Source organism: Emiliania huxleyi, assembly GCF_000372725.1.
Source record: "Emiliania huxleyi CCMP1516 unplaced genomic scaffold EMIHUscaffold_86, whole genome shotgun sequence".
Classification (NCBI taxonomy): Eukaryota; Haptophyta; order Isochrysidales; family Noelaerhabdaceae; genus Emiliania; species Emiliania huxleyi.
The window spans coordinates 358,611-380,152 of NW_005195584.1; the positions used below are offsets into that span (position 1 = coordinate 358,611).

The following is a 21,542-nucleotide window of genomic DNA, read 5'->3' on the forward strand; positions in this document are numbered from 1 at the left end:
CCCGCTGCCGCCGCCGACAGCCCAGCCACGCCAAGGCCCGCGCCGAGCTCCACGACTCGAGCGCCTCGAACGCTGTCGGGCTTCGCGGCAACGTGGGCCGCCAGGGCGGCCGCCGCCGGCCACACGCTCGCCCACGACGGGTCGAGGTCCTCCTCGCGGCCTAGCTCGCGCGCCCACTCCCACAGCGCCTCGGCATCCGGAGGCTTGATCACGCGCGGAAGCGGGAGACCGACGCCGGGCACGTCGACGAGCGGCGGCAGGTGGCGGTCGCCGCTGTGCAGCACGCGCGGAGGCGAGAGAGCAGTGCTGGCGAAATGAAGGCTGAGCATGTGAATCCCCAGGGCCTCCAGGGCTCGCACCTCAACCTCTCACAGACCAGAACCCCCGCGCACAGCGCCAGTTGGTTGGTTGCTGGCAGTACCCCAGCACCGGGGGGTCCTGAGAGCTGTTGGTTGGTGGCTTGGTGCTCTGTTCACAGCCCAGTGCGGGTGAACTTTCTTTTCTATACCGCTAGGATTGAGAGCAGCCTCGCTCTCAATCCTAGAAGTCGAAGGATTGTGAGCAGCACTCCTCTCAATCGGAGCATCTCTGTGCGACTGTGAGCACCCACGCTCGCAATCCTACATCTTCTAGGACTAAGAGCAGCTCCGCTCCCAAGGAAGGTGACTGGTGACTCCTACGACTACTACCAGCGCGCTCGCAATCCGAACAAAGTCTAGGATTGCGAGCAGCTTTGCTCACAATCCGAGCAACATGCCTCCGATTGCGAGCAGTAGCGCTCGCAATCCTACATCTTGTAGGACTATGAGCGGCGGCGCTCACAATCGTACCCAAGATCCAAGGATTGCTAGCGGTGCACAGAGGGCGCTCCCAATCGCTCCAGCCGCGAGCGCTTGTGAGTGCGGACTCGGGGCCGGTGCTTTGACGCAGCACAGTGTGCTTCGTGGTAGCATGAACTCAGAACGGCCCCCCGAGAGCGCCTCTTCGACGCCCACGGGTCCCGGGGGGTCGGAGGGGTTGCGAGAGGGCCCCGGCTATTTTTTGTTTGAATTCTGGAGGCCGTTCAAACATGTAACGTTCCACGTGCCCGTCCCCAGCAAGGACAACATGCTAGCCCAGCAGGCCGCTCCCACCGCCGCCCGCGGCGGAGGCAAGGCGGCAAAGGGTGGCAAGGGCGGCGGCAAGGGCGGTGGCAAGGGTGGTGGCCGTGGCGCACCAGACCCGCTTTGCGCCGCCGCCCTCAACGCCCGATACTCGGTTAGAGCCGGCGGAGCGACGGCGGCAAAGGTGCGGCCGCCGGCGACCTCACACGGCGTCGAGCGCCGTAGAGACGGCCCCGAGAGCCGCCACCAGGTGTGCCACGACCGCCGCCGCGAGGCTCGTGGCGATGGATGCGCCAGACCCGCATGCGCCGCCGCCCTCAACGCCCGATACTCGATCAGAGCCGGCGGAGCGACGGCGGCGGAGACACTGCGGCCGCCGGCGACCTCACACGGCGTCGAGCGCCGTAGAGACGGCCTCGAGAGCCGCCACCAGGTGTGCCACGACCGCGGCCGCGAGGCTCGTGGCGATGGATGCGCCAGACCCGCTTTGCGCCGCCGCTTTCAACGCCCGATACTCGATCAGAGCCGGCGGAGCGACGGCGGCAGAGTTGCGGCCGCCGGCGACCTTCCCCTCGACCACGCCGCCGACCCGTCGACAAGCACACGCGGACTGCCATCGAGAAGAAGGAGAAGGAGCGCGGCGCATCCGGAGCCCGCGGGCGCGGCGTGGGCGGGCGCGGGCGCAGGCGGGCGCGCGGGAACCCCGCCAGTGGAGGCGACACAATGCCTCTGGCGGCTCTGCAGGCGGCGCGCGGCGCGCCCCTCGCCGGTCTCCCGCACGCTCCTGAGGGCCGAGAGGGCCGAGAGGCGGGGTTGGTGACCCGGGGGCATGGGCAGTGCGGCCCGCGCCGCGCGCGGGCGCGTGGCAGCCCGTGAGTGCCGAGATCGGGTCTGTGCTTCGACGTAGCATGGGCCCCCGGAGGCCATCTACAGCAGCGGCGAAGTGAGCGTGTTTGTGGTGTTGGTGTGACGTCTGAGCTTGGATCTGTGACTAAAGCCGCTTACCACTGATGGATCCCCACCCGAATAACACACAGTGAGCGCCCCAGCACTTCACTACGCCCTCCGCGCGAAATCGCTAGTGGTGCTTTGTGGCAGCACATTGTGCTTTGTGGCAGCACGGGTGCGGTGCCCGAGACCGAGTGAGCGCGCCGGGAGGGTCTCCTCGCACAATCCAAACAGTGATCGCACCGATTGCGAGGGGACCCGCTCGCAATCCTAGAAGTCGTAGGACTGTGGGCGGTGTCGCTCGCAATCGGCGAAAGTTCTAGGATTGCGAGCGCTCCTGCTCGCAACCGGAGGCATGTTGCTAGGATTGTGAGCCAAGCAGGAGCCAAGCTGCTCGCAATCCTAGACTTTGTTCGGATTGCGAGCGCGCTGGTAGTAGTCGTAGGAGTCACCAGTCACCTTCCTTGGGAGCGGAGCTGCTCTTAGTCCTAGAAGACGTAGGATTGCGAGCGTAAGTGCTCACAGTCGCACAGAGATGCTACGATTGCGAGGAGTGCTGCTCACAATCCTTCGACTTCTAGGATTGAGAGCGAAGCTGCTCTCAATCCTAGCGGTATAGAAAAGAAGGTTCACCCGCACTGGGCTGTGAACAGAGCACCAAGCCACCAACCAACAGCTCTCAGGACCCCCCGGTGCTGGGGTACTGCCAGCAACCAACCAACTCGCCGGCGAGCGGAGCGAGCCGAAGAGCTGGGGCCAAATTGGCGCTGTGAACGGCGTTTGAACCGATCACTGTGCGAGTCGTGATTTCTTGTTGGTTTTCAAAAATCCCGATTTTCGGCGGGCACGTCGCACCTACGTGGCGGGCCGCCAGGGGCCGGCAGCAGGGCGCCCCCGCGCGGATGCCGACGAGGATCACGGTGCGCTATCTGGGCTCGGAGGTCGGCAAAAAGGAAGGAAGGTCGCGCGACCCGACACCAAGGGACAGTTGCTCGAGCTGGCCGCCAAGAGGCTCAAGCATGACCAGAGAACGGGGCATTGCACTACACAGTGCGGGACCTGGGGGTGGGGCAGCAACCAACAACCTGGGATGGGGACGGGGTGCTGCGCAACCGACGCCAACCAGCAGCGTTCACAGCACAGTGCGAAACTAGGGTTACAACCTGGTAAAGAACTCGCTCGCAGGTATCTCTTTCTCAATATAACCAGGGCGTGAACACTTACCGACGCATGTTTTCTTTCTTCGCGATGAGATGAAGATTAGCGGGATGGGAGGGTCTTTTGGGCTCGCGGATTCGCCTATCGCCCTATTGCCTATACCCTGATGGCGAGTCTGGCGACGGCGGCTTCTGTGATTCCGATTCCCGGCTTCTCGCAACCCATGAAAACCTTTCTTAAAAGAAAGAAAGAAAACAGACAACCCAAGGGAGGGATGGGAGGACGGCACGCAAAACCTTTCTTGGCAAGAAAGAAAAGCGGCAGTGAATTCTTTGTCCCTCGCCCCGCCAGGCTTGCCCGGCGACGCGGCGCACAAGCACGCACAAGCTCCGCACCGCGAAACCTCGCCCTCGCCTCTCGCGGTGGTGCAGAGATGGCCCGTCGGAAGCAGGGTCGGCGCATCAAGCGCAAGACGCAAAAGGAGACGGACACGTCGGATCAGGCCAGCGAGCTGCCGCCGCGCGCCTTTGTCTTCTCCAAGGGAAAGGTCTCGGCGCCGCTCAAGGCGCTCGTCAACGACCTCAAGGGCGTCATGTCGCCAAACACGGCGCGCGCCCTCAAGGCGCAGCGCCGCAACAAGATCAAGGACTTTGTGGACGTCGCCGGGTCGCTGCACGTCTCCTTCTTCCTGATCGTCTCGAGCACCGAGCAGTCCTCCTACCTGCGGCTGGTGCGCTCGCCGCGCGGGCCGACGCTCACCTTCCGCATCCGCTCGTACGCGCTGGCGGCCGACCTGGCGGCGACGCTGCGGCGGCCGTACTCGGCGGGCAACGCCGTGTGGCAGTCGAACCCGCTGCTCGTCCTCTCCGACTTTGACCAGTCGCAGCAGGAGCAGTCGCTCGCGGCGACGATGCTGCGCAACCTCTTCCCGCCCATCAACGTGCAGACGCTGCAGATCTCGGCGTGCCGGCGCATCGTGATGCTGCACCAGCGGCCGGCGGAGGAGGGCGGCGGCGTCGAGCTGCGGCAGTACGTGATCAAGGCTGCTCCGACCAACGTCTCGCGCGGCGCGCCGAGAAGCAGCCGTTCCGGCAGCCGTCAGAGGAAGGCTGAGGGAGCCGTCGAGGGCGCTTGCTGTAGGCATCAAGAAGCTGACGCGCGGCAACCGCGTGCCGTCGCTCGGCCGGTACGGCTCGATGGCCGACTACCTGGCGGGGCGGGGAGGCTACTCGTCCGAGTCGGGCGGCGAGACGGACGACGACGAAAAGGTGGACCTGCCGCAGGACTACGTCGGGCGGGGCGCGGTGCGAGGAGGGCGCGCGTGCGGCTGCACGGGCTCGGACGCGCGCAGTACACGTCGCGGCCCGTGTCCCGCAGGTGCGCGACCAGCGTGTGGGCGTGCGGCTGCACGAGATCGGGCCGCGGCTGAGCCTCGAGCTGGTCAAGGTGCAGGAGGGGGTGTGCGACGGGGCGGTCCTCTTCCACGCGGAGCGGACCAAGACGGAGGAGGAGGCGGCCGAGGACGCCGCCCGCCGCCAGGCGCGCATCGACGCCAAGGATGCGCGCCGCAAGGCGCAGGAGCAAAACGTCGCGCGCAAGCGGGCGGCCAAGGACGAAAAGGCGGCGCGCCGAAAGCGGAGGCGGGCCGGCGCGGGCGAGGGCGAGGGCGACGGCGACGGCGACGGCAGCGACGACGGCGGCGGCGGCGGCGGCGGCGACGCCAGCGACGAGGGCGGCGACGACGGCGGCGACGAGGGCGGCGAAGGGCCGACTGACGAGGAGTGGTACCGGCGGGAGGTAGGCGCGGAGCCGGAGCCGGGCATGTTTGGGCGCGCCAAGGGCCCCCCCGCCCCGAAGTCAAAGCGGGCGGCACCCGAGCGCAAGCACAAGGTTGCGCGGAGCAAGGCGCGTTCGGCGCAGTGAGCGCCGTCGTCGTGCACAGCGTCTGTAAGTGTGTGGGCGCTCTCCATCACCCCGCGTGGCCGTGGGTGCGGTGTGGCCGCGGCACGGTCGTCTCGCCATGTCCGAGATGAGCGATGTGTGTATGTGTATGTTGAGATCTCTTGAAAGCTGTTTTGCTGTTTCGGTGTTTGTGACGAGGTCTGGCCGGCAAACCCCTAATACGGAAGGCTCACAAAAACCAAACTCAATGAGCGATTGCACTTTGTTAAAACGCTACACATAAGTGACAAGAGAGGAAGAGACTAGAGTTGTAGAGAGTCAAAAGACCCTCTTCAGCTCTTCTCACACGAGTACTTACACGTCACAAGACGAAGAGAAACCGACCGAGTCCGAGCGAGCGCCCGCGCGCACCGCGCACGATCCACGATACGAACTGCGTCGACTGACACGACTCAACACGGCTCACGCGGGTCCGAGCGCGGCGCACACGGGGGTAAGAAGTGGCGGGAAAGTGTACACATATCTCGACGCACTCGACGCACGACGGCATATCGTGTCCGAGGCCGGGGCCACGTGCGTTGCTCTACCCCCGTCTCCTGCTCGCCGTTCCCCCGCCGCCGCCGCCCTCGTCAACCGCCAGAGGGGCAGGGACGACCTCCGAAGCGAGGGGCTCGCCCGAGCCGAGGAGGGTGAGGGAGCGGTCCTCCGGCCGGAAGATCAGGGGCGCACCGTTCGGGACGTCGAGGTGCACCGCGTCCTCGAGCGGCAGGCCGCTGATGCCTGCGATGAGGGAGCGAAGCGCGTTCTTGCTCGAGACGACGAGGACGGTCTTGCCCGCCTGCGCGGCGGGCAGGATCTCGTCCCGCCAGCACGGCAGGACGCGCGCGGTGGTGTCCTCGAACGACTCCGCCCTGGGCACCTCCGCCGCCGCCGCCGCCTCCCCGCCCTCTCTGGAGGCGGCCCCGCCAGCCCTGTTCTGGCCGCTCGGGGCCTGGGCCACGGCGAGGGAGGCGGTGACTGCACTGCTTCGCGCCGGGTCGTAGCACGAGCCCCGCTCGAGCGGCGGGGGCACGCGCCTCAGCTCCTCGAAGCCGCTCTCGCCGAGGAACCGCCTCGTCTCGTCCTTATTCAGCCCAGTCAGCGCCCCGTACATGCGCTCGTTGAGCCGCCACCGCCGCTCGACCGGCGTGTTGAAGGAGTCGAGAGCCTCGAGCACGAGCCACGCGGTCTTGATGGTCCGCTTGAGCGTCGAGGTGTAGCACACGTCCACACAGACGCCGGCAGCAGCCAGCTGCGCCGCGGCGTCGAGCGCCTCCGCCTCGCCCCTTTGCGTCAGCGGCACGTCCACCCAGCCCGTGAAGCGGTTGGCCGCGTTCCACTCGCTCTCGCCGTGGCGCAGAAAGATGATGTCGCCGGACGGGGCGCACGGCGGATCGATCACGCACTCGTCCTCCGGCGGCCGTAAGCGGGTGAGCTGTGCGAGCCGCCTCGCGGCGGCGGACCAGCGGCGGAGGCCTGCTGGCTGAGGCACCAACGAGAAGCAGAGGAGGACGATCATCGAGTCGCGTCGCTCGAGGTGTGTCGTCGGGCCAGCATATTTTCTTTTTGTAAAGGCAAACTAGTTGGGGGAGGGCGCCCCGGGCTGGAGGTCTTTTTCAGTTGCAAGCATGATGATAGGCAAGGCGTTCAGGGTAGTGAAGAAATAAGGAGAAGAGGACATGGTTCGACCTCGCGTGAAGCGACCTTGAGTCCTTGACAATGATCAATGTCAATGACCTTCCTTGACACCTGAGAGCTGAGTGGAATGCCGCAATGCCGTGCGTAACCAACAGCGGGTCGTTGCTGACGAGTGGTGTGAGTACCATCAATGTTGGCACCATGGCAAAGGCGCAACTCTGAGGTGACTTCACGAGCATGCGCACCCATTTGACGCAGAGGTATCCGACGGCCGAGCCGGCTTCGTAGCCGCTGAGAAATGCAGAGTTGCCGCCGAGGGAGACCAAGCCCGGTGGCAATCCGAAGCATCGTGATCGAACGGTGCAGAGCCACTCAAAGTACTCCGTGCGCTCATCAAGAAGCAGGTATCTATGGCTAGCCGAAGACGAAGCTGGGAGTAGTAGTATCGGGTGGCGTTTGAAAATCAGCTGAACTTGATTTCCTTCCAGCGCCCAATGCCGCACTTCCGACAAGCCGCAATGGGGCAACATGACCTGGTTTGAGCTCCCAATTTCGCAGCGAAAGGTGTGCATCGAGATTCAGCAACGGGGCAAGTCCTTCAGGCCAACGCCAATCGCAATCGTTTGACGTTTCGCAGTTGGGGCGAAGTTCGGTCTTCCTCTTCGTCATCGATCGGCGGCGAGAGGCGGCGAGTGGTGACGCGAATTTCAACCGAAATCGCGCCACCCTTTGTGCACTTTGAGCAAGAGTCACTCCTCGTCTCTCGGTCTCGCAATGATGTTGTTGACGGTTGAATTTTTGCCGATTTCTGTAAGCGTCCATTTTTGAATAGGTTTGGAAACCACCGAGGGGTATACGATTCCACATAATTCATCCGACGGAAACGAGGCGATGGCACCTGAATCCTGATTCGGGGAGCAGTGGGGGGGGGGGGTGAGGATTTGGTTCTGAAGAAGGTGGGGCAGTACCGAGGGGGATGGGGTAGGGTCACCCTTTGAGTGAGCGAGGGCTGTGGCGCCGACGGCGGCACCCTTGTACGAGGCTGTGAGGGGAGCGGCGGCGAGAGGGGGGGCGGCGGCGACGCAGCCAGGCGAGCCGCGCGCGCGCGCGACTGAGGGAAGCGCGGGCGGCGGGAAGGAGAACGGCGGCGGCGGCGAGGCGCAAAACGGGGGCGGCGGAAGTGGGGGCGACGGCGGCGGCGGAGTGAACGGCGGCGCGCGCACGGACGGCGACGAAATCGACGGCGGGAAGGGGCGGGGCTGCATGGCGGCGGCGGGCGCGCGCACATTCGTCGTGTTTTCGCATTGTGGCATTCCACGTCCTCCTCGGCGACCTGCGTGCGCGGGAACGGCAGGGGTCATGTCGCGCGCACCGGGCGGCGCCGTGCTCGCAGCAGCCGGGATCGCGGCAGAGTATGGTGGAGAGCTCTACCCGCGCACCTGCCCAGCGAGGAGCTCGACGCCGCTCCTGGGAGGCGTGGCAGGGATCTCGGCGACGTTGGAGAGGCAGCGGGCGCACGATGTCGTGGGCGACGCCCGTCCGCAGCCACGTCGTGGTGACGATGACTTTTAGCATCGCGAAGGGGTTTTCTTGTATCAGGCGTTGGCGGAGGCGGCGGTCGACGCCGTCTACGGGGCGCTCGTAGCGGCGACGCTCGAGGAGTGGGCGGGCGCGAGCACGGACAACCCCGTCTCCGCGGCGGACGCTCGAGGCCCAGGCCTCGAGTGTCAGCAGTGCTTTGGGAGCTTTTACGACGAGTTTGGCGTGGAGCCGTGGCTGTGGCGCCGGGCGTTGCGTGAGGGCTGGTCGGAGCTGGGGGGCTGGTCGAGAGAGGAGATGGAGGCGGCGGAGAAGGAGATCTGGCGTGGCGAGAGTTCTGAGATCTCTCAGCTAGGCGAGTGGGTCTGCGATGCTTGCCTGGAGGGCTATTTGGGGGGGGGCTTTGGCGACTACTCGGAGCTGCGCAGCGGCTACGTTGCGCCGTATCCGAGTTACCCCTGGATAGGTCGCTCGCGCGACCTCTCCTGGATGCGCAAGGGGCCCATAGGGGTCACGCGAAGGGAGGCGCTGTTAGCGGCGGAGGAGGCGAAGGCGGCCGCGCGGGCGGCGGAGAAGGCGGCGCGGGCAGCGGAGGGGGGGAAGGGCGGCGGCAGCGGGCGGCAGTCCCGCGAGGCACGCCGGCGGAAGGGTTCGTCTTCGCGGGGCGGGGTGCGCACTGCGCGCCGCGAGGATGAGGAGCCTGAGCCAGGGGAGGGTTGGGAAGGGGGGGCGAGGCCGGAGGAGTATGGCGGCCTCTTCGACGGCCCATAAGGGGCCGTTGTCTGCTGTGCCTTTTGTGGTGCTAGTTCGTGCCAGTCAGCTGTGAGAGGACTGTCTAGAATTCTTGTATCAGGGCTCGAGTTAGGTCGGACATGGTTCGCGCCAACGGCGGCGCGCCGCCGTCGGTGTGGCCGTCCCTCCGGCAGCGGACTGCGGCTCTCCTCCGCGACATCTACGCCGAGCTCATCACCGAGGGCGCCGCACGTGCGCTCTCCCGCCTCCCGCCGCCCGCGAGCGAGGCGGTCGGGGACGCCGCCGGCTGTCGGGACGAGGCCGGCGAGTCTCCTGTCCTCCCCGAGATGGGCGCCGCGTCGTCCGCGGCGCTCTGGACGCTGTCCGTCCTCGTCGCCGGCGTCGGCTCCATGGAGTCGAGGCTCTCGAGCGACTCGCTGCCGTGCCGGACGGTGCGGGAGGCGACGCCGCTCGAGCTGCGCGCAAACGCCGGCACGCTGGGCCGGGACTACCTGCCTTCGGCCTACGACCCGTGGCTCGGCCCGCGCTCGGCCGGCGTGATCCGGCTGCGGTACGGCTTTGACGCGCGGCGCCTCTCGCAGCGGCCCGGCGCGGGCGCGTGCGAGTACACTCCGGTTGGCCTTGACGGGCAGACCGAGGCGTGGGTGCGAGGGTGCCTCGCCAAGCCGGCGGCGGCGTCGCGCCTCGCCGTGTGGCGCGCGCTCAAGCGGCGGCTCTACCACTACGACGCGGGAGTGCTCGCCTTCCACGCCTTCCCGCGCAACTACCTCCTCTCGCCCGCGCACTGGGAGGAGCTGCTCGCCGGCCGGCCAAACGGCGGGCTGGCCGCGGCGCTCGACGTGGGCGCGGGCGACGGCTCCCTCTGCTCGCCGTACGCGCGCCTCTTCGGCAGCGTCACCGTCACCGAGCTCACTTCGCCCCTCGTCTGGCGGCTCAAGGCGACCCCGACGCAGGGAGCGAGCCTGCAGGCGGTCGCGACGGCCGAGCTGACGCCGCGCGCGCTCGGCCGCGAGCAGTTCGACGTCGCCTTCTGCCTCAACGTCCTCGACCGCTGCAAGGACCCCGTCCGGATGGTCGAGCAGCTCCACGCCCTCCTCCCGCCGGGCGGCTGGCTCGTCGTCGCGGTCGTCCTCCCGTGGCTCCAGTCGCCTTAGTGAATAGCGAATTGACGGTAATCGACTGTTAACTAGGTCGTCCTCCCGTGGCTCCAGTCGGACGCCGTCGCGCGCGGCTCGCACCAGCGGCGTGCGCGCGTCGTCGGCGGCGATTTCGAGGCGGCGGCCGCGTCGCTGCTCGACTCGCTCCTCCTGCCGGCCGGCTTCGAGGCCCTCCGCCTCGTGCGCGCACCCTACCTCTGCGCGGGCGACCGCAACTCGCCCGTCGCCGTCCTCGACTCTGCGGTGGTCCTGCTGCGCAAGGCGGGGCCGGGGGCGGACGGCGCCGCCGCCGCCACGCGGGAGGCGACGCAGGCGCGGCAGGCGTCGGCGGAGGCGAAGCGCGCCACGCCGCCGCCGGCCCGCCCCACCGCCCAGTCGGCGCACCCGCACGTCGACGAGACGCGCTGCACCGAGTGCGGCGTGCTCGAGGGCTTCCGCCAGGGCAGCGCCGGCCCCGCGAGAAAGTAGGTGGCGAGTGTGGCTCGGTGCGCGCAGTGAACGCGAGGAATCAGCTTGCGCGAGGAATCAGCTCGCTTTTCCCTATTATGTAATAGTCTAATAGACTGCAGCATGCACACTCGGAAAAGTATAAAATTACGCGAAGTGAAGCCGACCTCCCTCCCCCCCACGAGCCACGTCGTGTTCTCGTGACTGCACCAGGCGCACTCGAGTGGAGCACTTTTTTCGACGTTAGAGTGAGAGAGTGTCTCTGACGCGCTCTCGTCGTTCCCACCTAGCCCCTGACACTAATCGTAACCCCAACCCCTTACCCCAACGTAGCCGTTCCGTGGGAACGTCGAGATGGGCGGTGGGCTCCGGTGGAAGAACAACCTGGTCGACCCCGCCCGGCTGAATGGCAAGTACCGCGATGTTTTCCCGAAGCACGACCTCTTCGGTGGGCACCTCGGCGACAGGCATCCTCCCCTTCTCACCCTCTCCACTGCTCAGCTATTGTAGTCCTCTCCTCTGGCCTCACACCGGCCGGCACCTCGCTCAAAAAGACCAATGCGGCATAGGTACCCGCTGTGCTCCGATCTGCCCGACAAGGCGTGGCTACGCAAGGGCGCGACGTACCGCTACCTCGGCACGCGGCCTGCACCGTTCGGCTTCTCCGAGCCCACCTACTCCCGAAGAGATCCCCCGTTGTTTAACCAGTGGATTCACTGGTGGATCGGCGACCAACCCGACACGATCCTCACGCCGGACGCGACGCACTCGCAACTGTTTGACGCGCTATGCGCGCGCGGCTCCGACGGGGCGTGCACCTTTCCGATAGAGGTGGACCTGTCCCAGCACCTTGCTTGCCACGACGCACCGACGATTTCGTTTACCGAGTACAACCCGCACAACCAACCCGTTGTCATGAATCGCTCAAACGAGTGCGAGATCGAGGAGCCGCGCGTCGTCCGCATCGTCGACCCCTCGAGCGGCACAGTTGCGTTCTACGAGTACGAGCGGCCGGCGTGCACCGAGCTTACCTTCTTCAACGACGGGAGGCAGGTGCAGCGCGGGGACTCTTTGCTGTGCTCCGACCCGGCGACGATTGGCGCGGCCGCTTCTTGTTGCCAACATCGGCTTAATTTGGCGGGTCATGTACCGGCGTCCAACAACGGCTACGCGGAATGCCAGTTCATCGGGGAGCGCGTCAAGTACTCGACCGCCGTCGAGAGGTGTGCGACGCTCGGTCCAAACAACGACTACATTAAAGCCGACCCGCAGGTGTGCGATATAACGGTGTATAACTCCCACAAGGGCATCACTCCCGGCGAGGACTGCACCCGAGGCAATGCAAGCTGCTGCACCCCCGGCGTTGGCTGCACTTCGATCCGCGGGGTGAGCTACTGCGGCGGCAAGGCCTACGAGAACTGGCTCGGCACGCCGTGCGAGCTGCAGATACAGGTGCACCCGGCGCACGGCGAGATCTCGACGCACGCGCCCGACGTGCTTGTATTTCCGTACCAAGCGGGCGTCGGTTGCTCGGACCCGACCCAACTATACGGCCTTGACTCGGGCAACACGTTTCGCGTGCACTGGGCGGGCGGCAGCTACCCCACACCACCAGATTGCGCGGCCGCCTCCGCCTGCACAGTGCACAGCTCAGGCATTGGCGTGTTCTCGTGCGTGTGCGCGGTGCACGTCGTCACGTCCGCCGTCTTCGACGCGAGCGACGGCGTGCCGAGCGCCGCCGACGTGGAGACAGCGCTGACGATCGCCGCGCCGCCGCTCGAGATGTACGACCCCGATGAGTACCGGCTTTGCAACTCGACAGCATGCACCGCGGCGGCACCCGACGTGCTCGTGTACCTACACAACACGAGCTTCGCGACGGGCGGCTTCAACGAGCAGACGGTCTTCCGGATCGTCCTCAACGGCACGCGGCACGTCTACCTGCTCAACAGGCTGTCGACAGTAGAGGTGTCTGGCACGAATTTCTCGTTCCGCAACCCGCCGCACTTCATGCGCTGGGCAGAGCAGTCGACGCGCGACGCGCAGCACGAGACCGACGCGCTGATCGACTCGCTCGTCTACCACCAAAACACGCCGGCCCACACGGCGACGCGGCTCATACAGAAGCTGGTCACGTCCAACCCGTCGCCGCGGTACGTCAAGCGCGTCGCCGACGCATTCCACACCGGCACGTGCGCCGGCCACGTGTACTCCGGCTCGTATGGCGACCTGGGCGCGACGGTCGCGTGCGCCCTCCTCGACCGCGAGGCACGGTCGACGACGCTCGACGCCTCTCCGACACACGGCCACCTGCGCGAGCCCTTCTTGCAAGTGATGAACGTGCTGCGCTCGCTCGAGTTCGCCTCGAAGGACGGTCGGCAGGTGCAGCTCCTCAACTTGGACCAGATCGGGCAGGAGCCCTTCCGGGCGGCTTCCGTCTTCAGCTTCTACTCGCCCGAGTATCGCGCGCCTGGTGCTGTCGCGCAGTCGCGGCAGCTGTCACCGGAGGCGGAGGTGACCGCACAGGGCGACTACTACATCGCGAAGCTCAACGGCCTCTTCTCGCTCGTCGAGTACGGGCTCTCCGCGTGCAAGGGCGGCTTCGGCCTCCCGATGACTTATCACAGCGACGACCAGTGCGACCGGTACAAGGGTTCAACCTACGCGGTCGACCACGCGGGGCAGCTCTCGTGGCGCCCGAGCTCGACGCACGGCCCCGATGTGCTCGACGAGCTAGCCCTGCTGCTCACGGGGGGCAGGCTGGGTGCGAACACTCGCGCGGTCGTCCTCAGCGCTTACGAGCAGGAAGCGTCGGCGAGGGGGCACACTTCTGCGCTCAAGCTGGCTGAGAAGCTCGTGCTCGCCTCCGCCGAGTTCCACGCTACCAACGCCAACGCCCTGCCGCCGCTCCCCCCGTCGCCCCCGTCGCCCCCGTCGCTACCGCCATCAGACCCAGCACCGTCCTCGCCGCCAACAACACCGCCCACATCGCCGCAACCGCCTCTTCAGCCCGCATGGGTGCAGTCGAATCTCGGCGCTGGGAGCAATGATGAAGAGCCAGAATGTCCAGGTGGCTACGAACGGATCACCTCCGAAGAAGAGTGCCAAGAAGCTGCCGAGGCCTTGAACGGGCCTGATTGGTTCCACAGCGCTCGTTCGTGGACCGACTGGCCTCAGGCGTGCTTCATCACCCCAGGGGGGGGTGGGAGAGTCTTCTTCAACGAGATCCTGGACGAAAGTGCCATTGACTGTGACTCCGGCAGACATTGCAGAGCGGCCGACACCATCTGCAAGCGAGCGCTACCGCCACCCCCCCCATTGCCACCGGCCGCACCTTCCCCGCCGCCCGCACCGCCTCCCGGCGGCGACGATTACAAGGCAGTCATCGTGATCCAACTCTTCGGCGGCCTCGACTCGTTCAACATGCTTGTGCCGCACTCCCTCTGCGACGCGGCCGCCGGTGGATACGCAGAGTACCTCCAGGCGCGCGGAGGCCTGTTCACTGGCAGGGAAGACAGCGGCGTTGCGCTCAGGCAGGACACCCTCCAACAGATCGCCGCGGGTGCGAGCTCGAAGCCGCAGCCGTGCGACGTGATGGGGCTGCACCCGAAGCTAGTGAAGACGAAGGCGATGTACGAGAGCGGAGACGCCGCGATCTACGCCAACATCGGAGCACTCATCGAGCACCTTACGCCCGACGAGTTCTTCGGCGGGGACGGGAGGAAGGAGGTCCCCGACGCACTCTTCTCGCACAACGTGCAGGATCGCTTCATGCAGACGCTCTCCAACAACCAGTTCGAGCCGGGCATACTTGGGAAGGTAATGCGCGCGCTCGACGCCCCGGCGTGCGACGCGTATGGCAGCACGAGCGCCGGCAGCGCCCGCACGTCGTACAAGACCGGGCTGTACGCCATGCACTCGGGCGCGGCACGAGCACTCGAAGGAGGGCCCGGCCTCCCTCTCTCTATCGACTCGAGGCGAGGCGACATCCGCCGGCTTTCGGAGTACGAGCAGCTCTGGCCCCACATCGAGAATCTGACGGCCGCGCCCTCGCGCTCGGTCTTCGCCGAGACGCACTCGCGCGTGCTGGGGCGGGCGATCCAGGACGCGGAGACACTCGGCGATGCGATCGACGCGGCAGCAACGACGACGACCTTCAACGACTGCTGCGACGGCGGCAGTTGCGGCTGCTCGTTTGCGATGGCGCTGCGCACCATCGCGCGGGTCATCAAGACGCGCAGCGCGACGGGCGTGCAGCGCGCGGCCTTCTGGATGGGGACGAGGGGCCTCGACGCGCACGCGTCGATGGACTCTCCAGGCGACGGCATAACGTCGATGATCGACAACGCGGTCGACGACTTCCGCAAGGAAATGGTGGAGCAGGGGCTGTGGGACAAGGTTACAGTCATCACCCTCTCCGAGTTCGGCAGGACGATCATCGGTAACGGGCGGGGGACGACGCACGCGTGGGGCGGGAACCAATTGATGTTTGGCGGTGCGGTCAACGGCAGCCGGATCTTAGGGCAATACCCGTCGAAGCTCGGCCCCGACGGCGATCGCACGCGCAACGACCGCGGCACGATCGTCCCGACCGAGCCGTGGGAGAGTATGTGGCAGCCGATCGCGCAGTGGATGGGGGTCGCGCCGTGCGATCTGCCCAAGGTGATGCCAAACCTGCCCAACTTCCCAGACGCGGGAGAGGGGCGAGTGCTGAGGGTGGAAGATGTGTACGAGGCGGGAGCAGTGGCTTAGAGCCGTAAGCCAACAACAACAAAAGCCAGGACCCCAGTGTGCAGTGACGTGTCTCGTCTCAGAGAGTGTTAGCTTTGTTTGGCAAGGATTGCAAAAAATCTCTTGCACCGTGATCACGCGAAACGACGACGACTTAAACCATGAGAGTGTGCGAGAGGCGGTGCTGTGAGCACTGCAGGCGATCGGGCGACATGCATGGGGAGTGTTGCCTGCCCGGCCGCAGCGCGCGGCCCAAACTCCGATCGGGACTACTGCTCCGCGTCCTCAAAGCTCCCGCTCAATCGCGCCGCGATCCTCGCCGCCACCCCCGCAGCCTCGCTCTCGCCGTACTCTGCGGCCGCCGCCGCCGCCGCCGCCGCCGCCGCCGCCGCCGCCGTCGGGCCCGGGAGCTGACCGCCCGGCAGCGAGAGGCGCTTCTCCTGTGGGCAGACAAGAGACAACTCGCGGGTCAAAAGACGAGGGCTGTGTGTGGGGGGGGGGGGGACAGCGCCGCTCGTCTGGGAGGCGCGAGAGCTCGCCTCCTTCACGTTGCGGGCGAGGTCGGACAGCGTCGAGTAGGTGGCAGACGCGGCGTGCTGCGCGTCGGTCGCCACCTCGCTCCACGCGTCGTGCGCAAGCTCAGTCCACGACCCGTGCGCGGCGGCCGCCTAGTGGCAGTACACCCGGTAAGCCTCGCCTCCCTTCCAAGATCGGACCCGTATCCACGCCCCAAGGCCAAGCGACTAGCGACGCAAGGGACGTGGCGTAAATCCACACAGGGACTGGGGAGGCGGGAAAGGCGGCGGCCGGCGGCCCGCCTCGTCGCTCCGCACGGCGCCTACGCAGGAAAGTTCCGAGAAGGCTCCCATGGACAGCGGCTCTCGACACCCGCCCGCGTCTCTGCACGGAGAACTGTGCCGGCAAAAAGGAAGAGCCGTGCTTTGATTGATGATTGATGGGAAGGTGAAACACAGACCGACCAACGACTGGGACACCAACGCGGTATGGGTGGACGCAGGACGGGCGATGGCGGTCACACAGGAGCGACACACAGAACCACAAGACAAGACACTCAGCCAGCGTGGCTGCCACCCATCCTGAGCAAACTCCCCTAGTCACCCGCGGCCGGACTCCATCCGGCACGCGTCGCTGGGCACTCAGAGCCGCGTCCCCTGCTCGCCACCCCGACGCCCAAGGCGCCCGAGTCGAACGACAGGCGGCACGCGAAGACTGGTTGCAATCCCGCCGACCGCGAGGCCGCGGGATGATGTGTGCGTGGTCATGTAGTGGGTCTCGGAAGCTCCCCTCTCGGGGTAGGAGCCAGCCCCTGCTGTATGTATCTCGCCGCCAGCCATGCGAACACATCCCGCTTGTGTTCTTCCTCCGCGGGGCCTGGCTGGCGTTCTCGACTGCGGTCGATCGAGCCTGGTGCTCCTCGATCGCGTGTGCGCCGCCGCCAAATGACGCTCGTGCTCGTATATCTCTGGCTGCCAGCGTTTGCTGCCGGCTTCGCACAGCCGCACGTTCATCGTCTCCAGGGCAGCGCACACCGAGTCTCTTTCCAAAGGGTGCAACACCGCGCGTGCCTGAGCGCTGCCAGAGCGGAGGCCGATGACGAGTGGCCGCTGCTGCGCGACGTGCGACGTGCGGTGCACGACTATGCTCTGATACAGCCCGGGGACAGGATTGCCGTCGCTGTGAGCGGCGGCAAGGACTCGTCGACTCTCGCGTTCCTGCTCAAGCGGCTCAAGGAGAGGCGGCTGCTGCCCTTTGACGACTGGTCCTTCACCACAGTGCATCTCGACCAGGTCCAGCCGGGACACGACGCTCAAAGCCTCGAGGCGTGGCTCGAGGGAGAGGGCATCGACTTCCACCTCCTCCGTGAGGACACGTACTCGGTCGTGACCGAAAAGACTCGGCCGGGCGCCTCCTACTGCTCGCTCTGCTCTCGCCTGCGGCGCGGCATCCTCTACACTGCGGCCGCCGAGCTCAAGTCTAACCGGCTCGCGCTCGGGCACCACCGTGACGACGCGCTCGAGACTCTGCTGCTGAACATGGTCCACCAGGGGCAGCTCAAGGCGCTGCCAGCCCGCTACCGCGCCAGGCGCGGCATCGACGTCATCCGGCCTCTCATGTACATCGGCGAGAAGCAAATCGCCGAGTTTGCAAGCTCGCGCGGCTTCCCCATCCTGCCGTGCAACCTGTGCGGCTCCCAGCCGGACGGCACGCCCGGGCAGCGGCAGCAGATGAAGCTGCTTCTCTCGGCGCTGGACGGGCTGGGCGACGGCAAGGCGCGTGCCAACATGCTCACCGCCCTCGCCGACGTGCGGCCGACGCATCTGCTGGACCGCGACCTGCGAGAGGCGTGCGGCCTCGATCGATCGAGCGGCGCCCTGAGATACGAGCGCGGTCGCGCGGTGGCGCACGGCGAGCCGAACGAGGCTGCGGCGGAGGAGGCAACGGCGGAGGAGGAGGCGGCGGCAGAGAAGCAGGCGGCGGCGGCGGCGGCGGCGGAGGCGGGGGAGGCGGAGGCGGCGGGAGAGGCCGAGGCGGCGGCGGAGGCGGCGGCGGAGGCGGCGGAGGCGGCGGAGGCGGCGGAGGCGGCGGAGGCGGCGGAGGCGGCGGAGGCGGCGGAGGCGGCGGAGGCGGCGGAGGCGGCGGAGGCAGCGTCACCACTGCAGGGACAGCAGGGGCAGGGGCAGGGGCAGGGGACGCAGCGGGCTCCCGTCGCCGGCTCGGCAGACGCGCGGCGCTCGCGGTTCCGTGCGACGACCAGCGTCCCAATCTACTGCGCTCCGAGCGTGTCTGCCTATGAGGCGGGCGTGGCGCAGCTCGTGCGCAGCGGCGACAGCGTGCTTGAGGTGGGCTGCCAGCTCGGGCGCACCACGGCGCTGCTCGCAAACATCACGACCGCTTCCGGCTTTGTTCTGGGCGTCGACATGCACCGAGAGCTCAACGGGAAGAGCGGCAAAGCGTCGAGCTATCGCTGCCACGCGACGCCCGCCGCGGCGGGCCTCGACCCGTCCCGCGTCCATCTCGCGCTCGTCGACCCATGGGACACGCTCGCCCTCCTCTCCGCCGTCAACGCGCGCGCCATCGACGTGCTCGCCATCGACGTCAACTCGCTGCTCGGCAACGACCTCATGCTGACCGCGCTCTCGCTGGCGCGGCAGCTGAGCCGCGTGCTGCCCGGCCTCCGGTGCGTCCTGCTCAAGTCGAGAAGCGTGGCCAAGGTTGAGCGGCAGCTCGTGCTGCCCGAGGCGTTTGCTGCAGAGGAGGGGCCCGTGCCGCGGGCATGGCTGCCGAGGGTGATCCCTGCGGTCGGCGTCAAGGAGTACCGCGCCGCCGCGCGAAGCTGGCTCGACCGCCATCCCGGCCGCCAGCGCGTCCTCGAGATCGGCTGCCACGTCGGCACGTCGACTGCCCTCCTCGCCGAGGCGGTCCAAGGCCGCGGCGGCTTCGTCGCGGGCGTCGACGTGAGCCGGTCGATCGTGGAGCGAGCCACGGCGCTGCACGGCGGCCGCGCGGCGTTCGGCGTGGCGGACGCGTGGGACGCGGCGGGACTCGTGCGCGTGTGGGGCGAGCTGCAGGCGACGCACGGCGGCGACGATGAGGCGGGCGGCGGGCCGACGCTGCTGTGCCTGGACGTGGGCGGCGTGAGCAGCGCGCAGGGCGAGCTCGACGCGCTCTCGCTGGTGGAGCTGCTTAGCCGCACTTTCAGCGAGACGCTGCAGGCCGTGGTCGTCAAGAGCCGCTGCCTCAAGAGCTCTGCTCGCACGCTGAAGCCGGTCGGGTGGGCGCAGCGCCGCAAGGCCCGTGGCGGGTGTGGGGACGGCCGGGCGGCGGAAGCGGCGGCGGCGGGGGCGGCAGAGGACGCCGCGGCACCGATCGAGGCGCGCGAGGTCGCCTTGGCGAGGCATCTGCCTGGCAGCGAGGCGCCGACGCGAGAGCGGCTTCGCGACGCGCTCAAGAAACGCCACGCTGGTGTCGCGGTGGTCGTCGAGAACGGGCGCAAGGGGAATGTGGCCTCCATCGCGCGCACGGCCGAGTGCCTCGGCATCAGCTCCATCCACCTCGTCTACACGCCCGACCAGGTGGTCAGCACGAGAGGCTTTGGCGGCATGGTCGAGGAGGTGCGCTCCAGGTGGCTCAGCAAGCTGTCCAAGTCGGCCACCGACTGGCTCGAAGTTCGGCAGCATCGCAGCATCGCGGCGTGCGCGCAGGCGCTACGCGAGGACGGCTACGACGCGCTCGTCGCCACAGTCCCGGCGGATGGCGCCGTGCCGCTCTACTCCGACGGCGACGACGCGGCGTGGGCGCATCGGAACGTGGCGCTGCTCTTCGGCAGTGAGGCCGCGGGGCTGTCCGACGAGGCGCTCTCGCTCGCGGACGTCAAGGTGACGGTGCCGCAGACGGGGATGACGCAGTCGCTCAACGTGGCGGCGTGCGCGGCGATCGTGCTATCCGAGGTGTTGCGCAAGCGCGCCGGCCGCGAGGGCGACGGAGACGAGTCGGCGGGCTTGAGCGAGGGCGAGCAGCGCCGGCTGGAGGCGAAGTTGATGCCGAGCGAGGCCGCCTTGCGTATGCACAACAAGGCCACGGCGAAGGCGGCGCTGCGAAGGCGCCAGCCGGCGATGCACGTCGCTCGCGCTGGGCGCGTCCAGTGCTGCAGCAGCGGGGGTGCGGAGGAGGAGCGCGCGCAGAGGTTTGCGGCACGGCAAATCGCGAGCCAATGTATGAGTGGGTCGAATTTTCCCAACCGGCTCCTCGTTTGGCATAGGCGGCAGGATGACGCGTCGCGCCGGGCGGAGATGGAGGGGACGCCGTCGTCGATCAGCGACGAGGACATGAGGACGCTGCGCGAGTACATCGGGGTCGTCACCGAAAAGGAGGAAAAGCTGGCCGAGATGAGGGAGATGCTCCGCGTCTGGCAGGCGAGCATTGGGGTGCAGCTCGTGAGCCCCGACGACAAGATCCTCCCTGCAGCGTGGGCATTTGTCGCGCTCAACGCTCTACTCGCCGTTTATCTGGCAAAGAGTTTGCTGCTCGACCCGTTTGCACGGATGCTGACCGGCGGGAGCGGAAACTCCAATGGGTGGCCGATGGTTTGAAGACAGAAGAGAGAAGTGCCGGGGGCATTTTTTTTTAAAACTTAAAAGCAGGTGTCTGAAAAAGCAAAACGAAAACCAAATAGCGGCCGCGCACACTGCTCGGTACCCCCCCTGCACATCTAAAGTCATGGCCGACCCCCCCGCCTCTGGGGGGCGCTCCTGCTGGGGGGGGGGGTCGCTCCCGACCCCCCCAGCAGCAGAGCGCTGCTCCCCAGGCTGCTGCTGGGGGGTGCTGGCATCTCTGTACCGACAGCTGTAAGTAAGTACGGTTAGGGTTCCAGTCGTCGGCGAGGTGCTGGATATTAAATGGCTTGAGGGCGAGCCGCATGGCTTCCACCACGTCGCTGCCAGCCATTGCGGCGACGCGTCGCGGCGGACCTGACAGTTTTGCCGCGCGACGCCGACAGGCCGCGCGCGCGTTTCGAAAAAAGAAAAGTCCTTAAGCTCAGTCGATCGATTTCGACGAGCGAGCGATCCGAGGATCGAGCGGGGGACCGATAGGCTAGAGAGATCAACGCTGATCGATCAACGTCAGCCGAGACGCCCGAGTGAGTGGCTCACTATACGGCTTTTAGTGTGGTAGTACAAGATAGACTCATATGGTCACAAGTCTTTAGTCAAACGCCAGCACTCGACACGACGAAGGCGGTGTATTGGGCTCGAAGGCGCGGTGAACACAGCCGCCTCGAGCGTACCGCTAAAACACGAGCCGAGGTGGGAGGGGGCGGCGGCGGCGAAGAGGCGGGAGCCGGGGGAGAGCTGGGTCCAATGGCAATGCCCTCTGAGCTGCTGGGGGGGAGGGGGGTCGGGACCCCCCCGCCCCAGCAGCAGCGCTCTGCCGCTGCGCTGGGGCGTGGGGGGGTCAGACCCCCCCCCCCCCCGCCTGGCCGGGGGGATTGCTTTTGGTGTCCGGGTTGGGTTGGGTCCCGGGTTCTTGCGGGTCGGGGGGCTCTCCCTCCCCGGGTGGGGTTTTTGCGGTCCGGTCGTGGCGGGTCTGTTTTCGTCTGCCCCCTGGC

At 67.1% G+C, this 21,542-nt stretch overlaps 6 protein-coding genes across 6 annotated transcripts; 5 read left to right on the plus strand and 1 right to left on the minus strand.

The window, feature by feature from the left end:
• Positions 1 to 3,651: 3,651 nt before the first annotated feature.
• Positions 3,652 to 4,691, plus strand: EMIHUDRAFT_54328 (hypothetical protein; the record flags this gene model as incomplete). Its single annotated transcript, XM_005758535.1, has 3 exons — positions 3,652 to 4,294; positions 4,350 to 4,513; positions 4,587 to 4,691. Coding segments are annotated over 3 exons (912 nt in total), but the record flags the coding sequence as incomplete, so codon positions are not given.
• A 688-nt stretch (positions 4,692 to 5,379) lies between these two features.
• On the minus strand, positions 5,380 to 6,669 carry EMIHUDRAFT_428475 (hypothetical protein; the record flags this gene model as incomplete). The annotated part of the gene is made up of 2 exons (XM_005758536.1): positions 5,380 to 6,059; positions 6,135 to 6,669. The coding sequence occupies 2 exons, from the start codon at positions 6,667 to 6,669 to the stop codon at positions 5,695 to 5,697; spliced, it is 900 nt and encodes a 299-aa protein (XP_005758593.1). The 3' UTR covers positions 5,380 to 5,694.
• A 1,638-nt stretch (positions 6,670 to 8,307) lies between these two features.
• Positions 8,308 to 9,098, plus strand: EMIHUDRAFT_219512 (hypothetical protein; the record flags this gene model as incomplete). The annotated part of the gene is made up of 3 exons (XM_005758537.1): positions 8,308 to 8,343; positions 8,388 to 8,762; positions 9,018 to 9,098. 3 exons carry the CDS (start codon positions 8,308 to 8,310, stop codon positions 9,096 to 9,098), a joined length of 492 nt encoding a protein of 163 aa, XP_005758594.1.
• A 90-nt stretch (positions 9,099 to 9,188) lies between these two features.
• Positions 9,189 to 10,705, plus strand: EMIHUDRAFT_453528 (hypothetical protein; the record flags this gene model as incomplete). Its single annotated transcript, XM_005758538.1, has 3 exons — positions 9,189 to 10,204; positions 10,271 to 10,480; positions 10,637 to 10,705. Exons 1-3 carry the CDS (start codon positions 9,200 to 9,202, stop codon positions 10,703 to 10,705), a joined length of 1,284 nt encoding a protein of 427 aa, XP_005758595.1. The 5' UTR covers positions 9,189 to 9,199.
• A 537-nt stretch (positions 10,706 to 11,242) lies between these two features.
• EMIHUDRAFT_107006 (hypothetical protein) lies at positions 11,243 to 15,436 on the plus strand (the record flags this gene model as incomplete). Its single annotated transcript, XM_005758539.1, has 1 exon — positions 11,243 to 15,436. The coding sequence occupies one exon, from the start codon at positions 11,243 to 11,245 to the stop codon at positions 15,434 to 15,436; it is 4,194 nt and encodes a 1,397-aa protein (XP_005758596.1).
• A 4,494-nt stretch (positions 15,437 to 19,930) lies between these two features.
• EMIHUDRAFT_438790 (hypothetical protein) lies at positions 19,931 to 20,584 on the plus strand. The gene is made up of 2 exons (XM_005758540.1): positions 19,931 to 20,120; positions 20,196 to 20,584. Exons 1-2 carry the CDS (start codon positions 19,975 to 19,977, stop codon positions 20,524 to 20,526), a joined length of 477 nt encoding a protein of 158 aa, XP_005758597.1. The 5' UTR covers positions 19,931 to 19,974; the 3' UTR covers positions 20,527 to 20,584.
• The last annotated feature ends 958 nt before the right edge of the window (positions 20,585 to 21,542 follow it).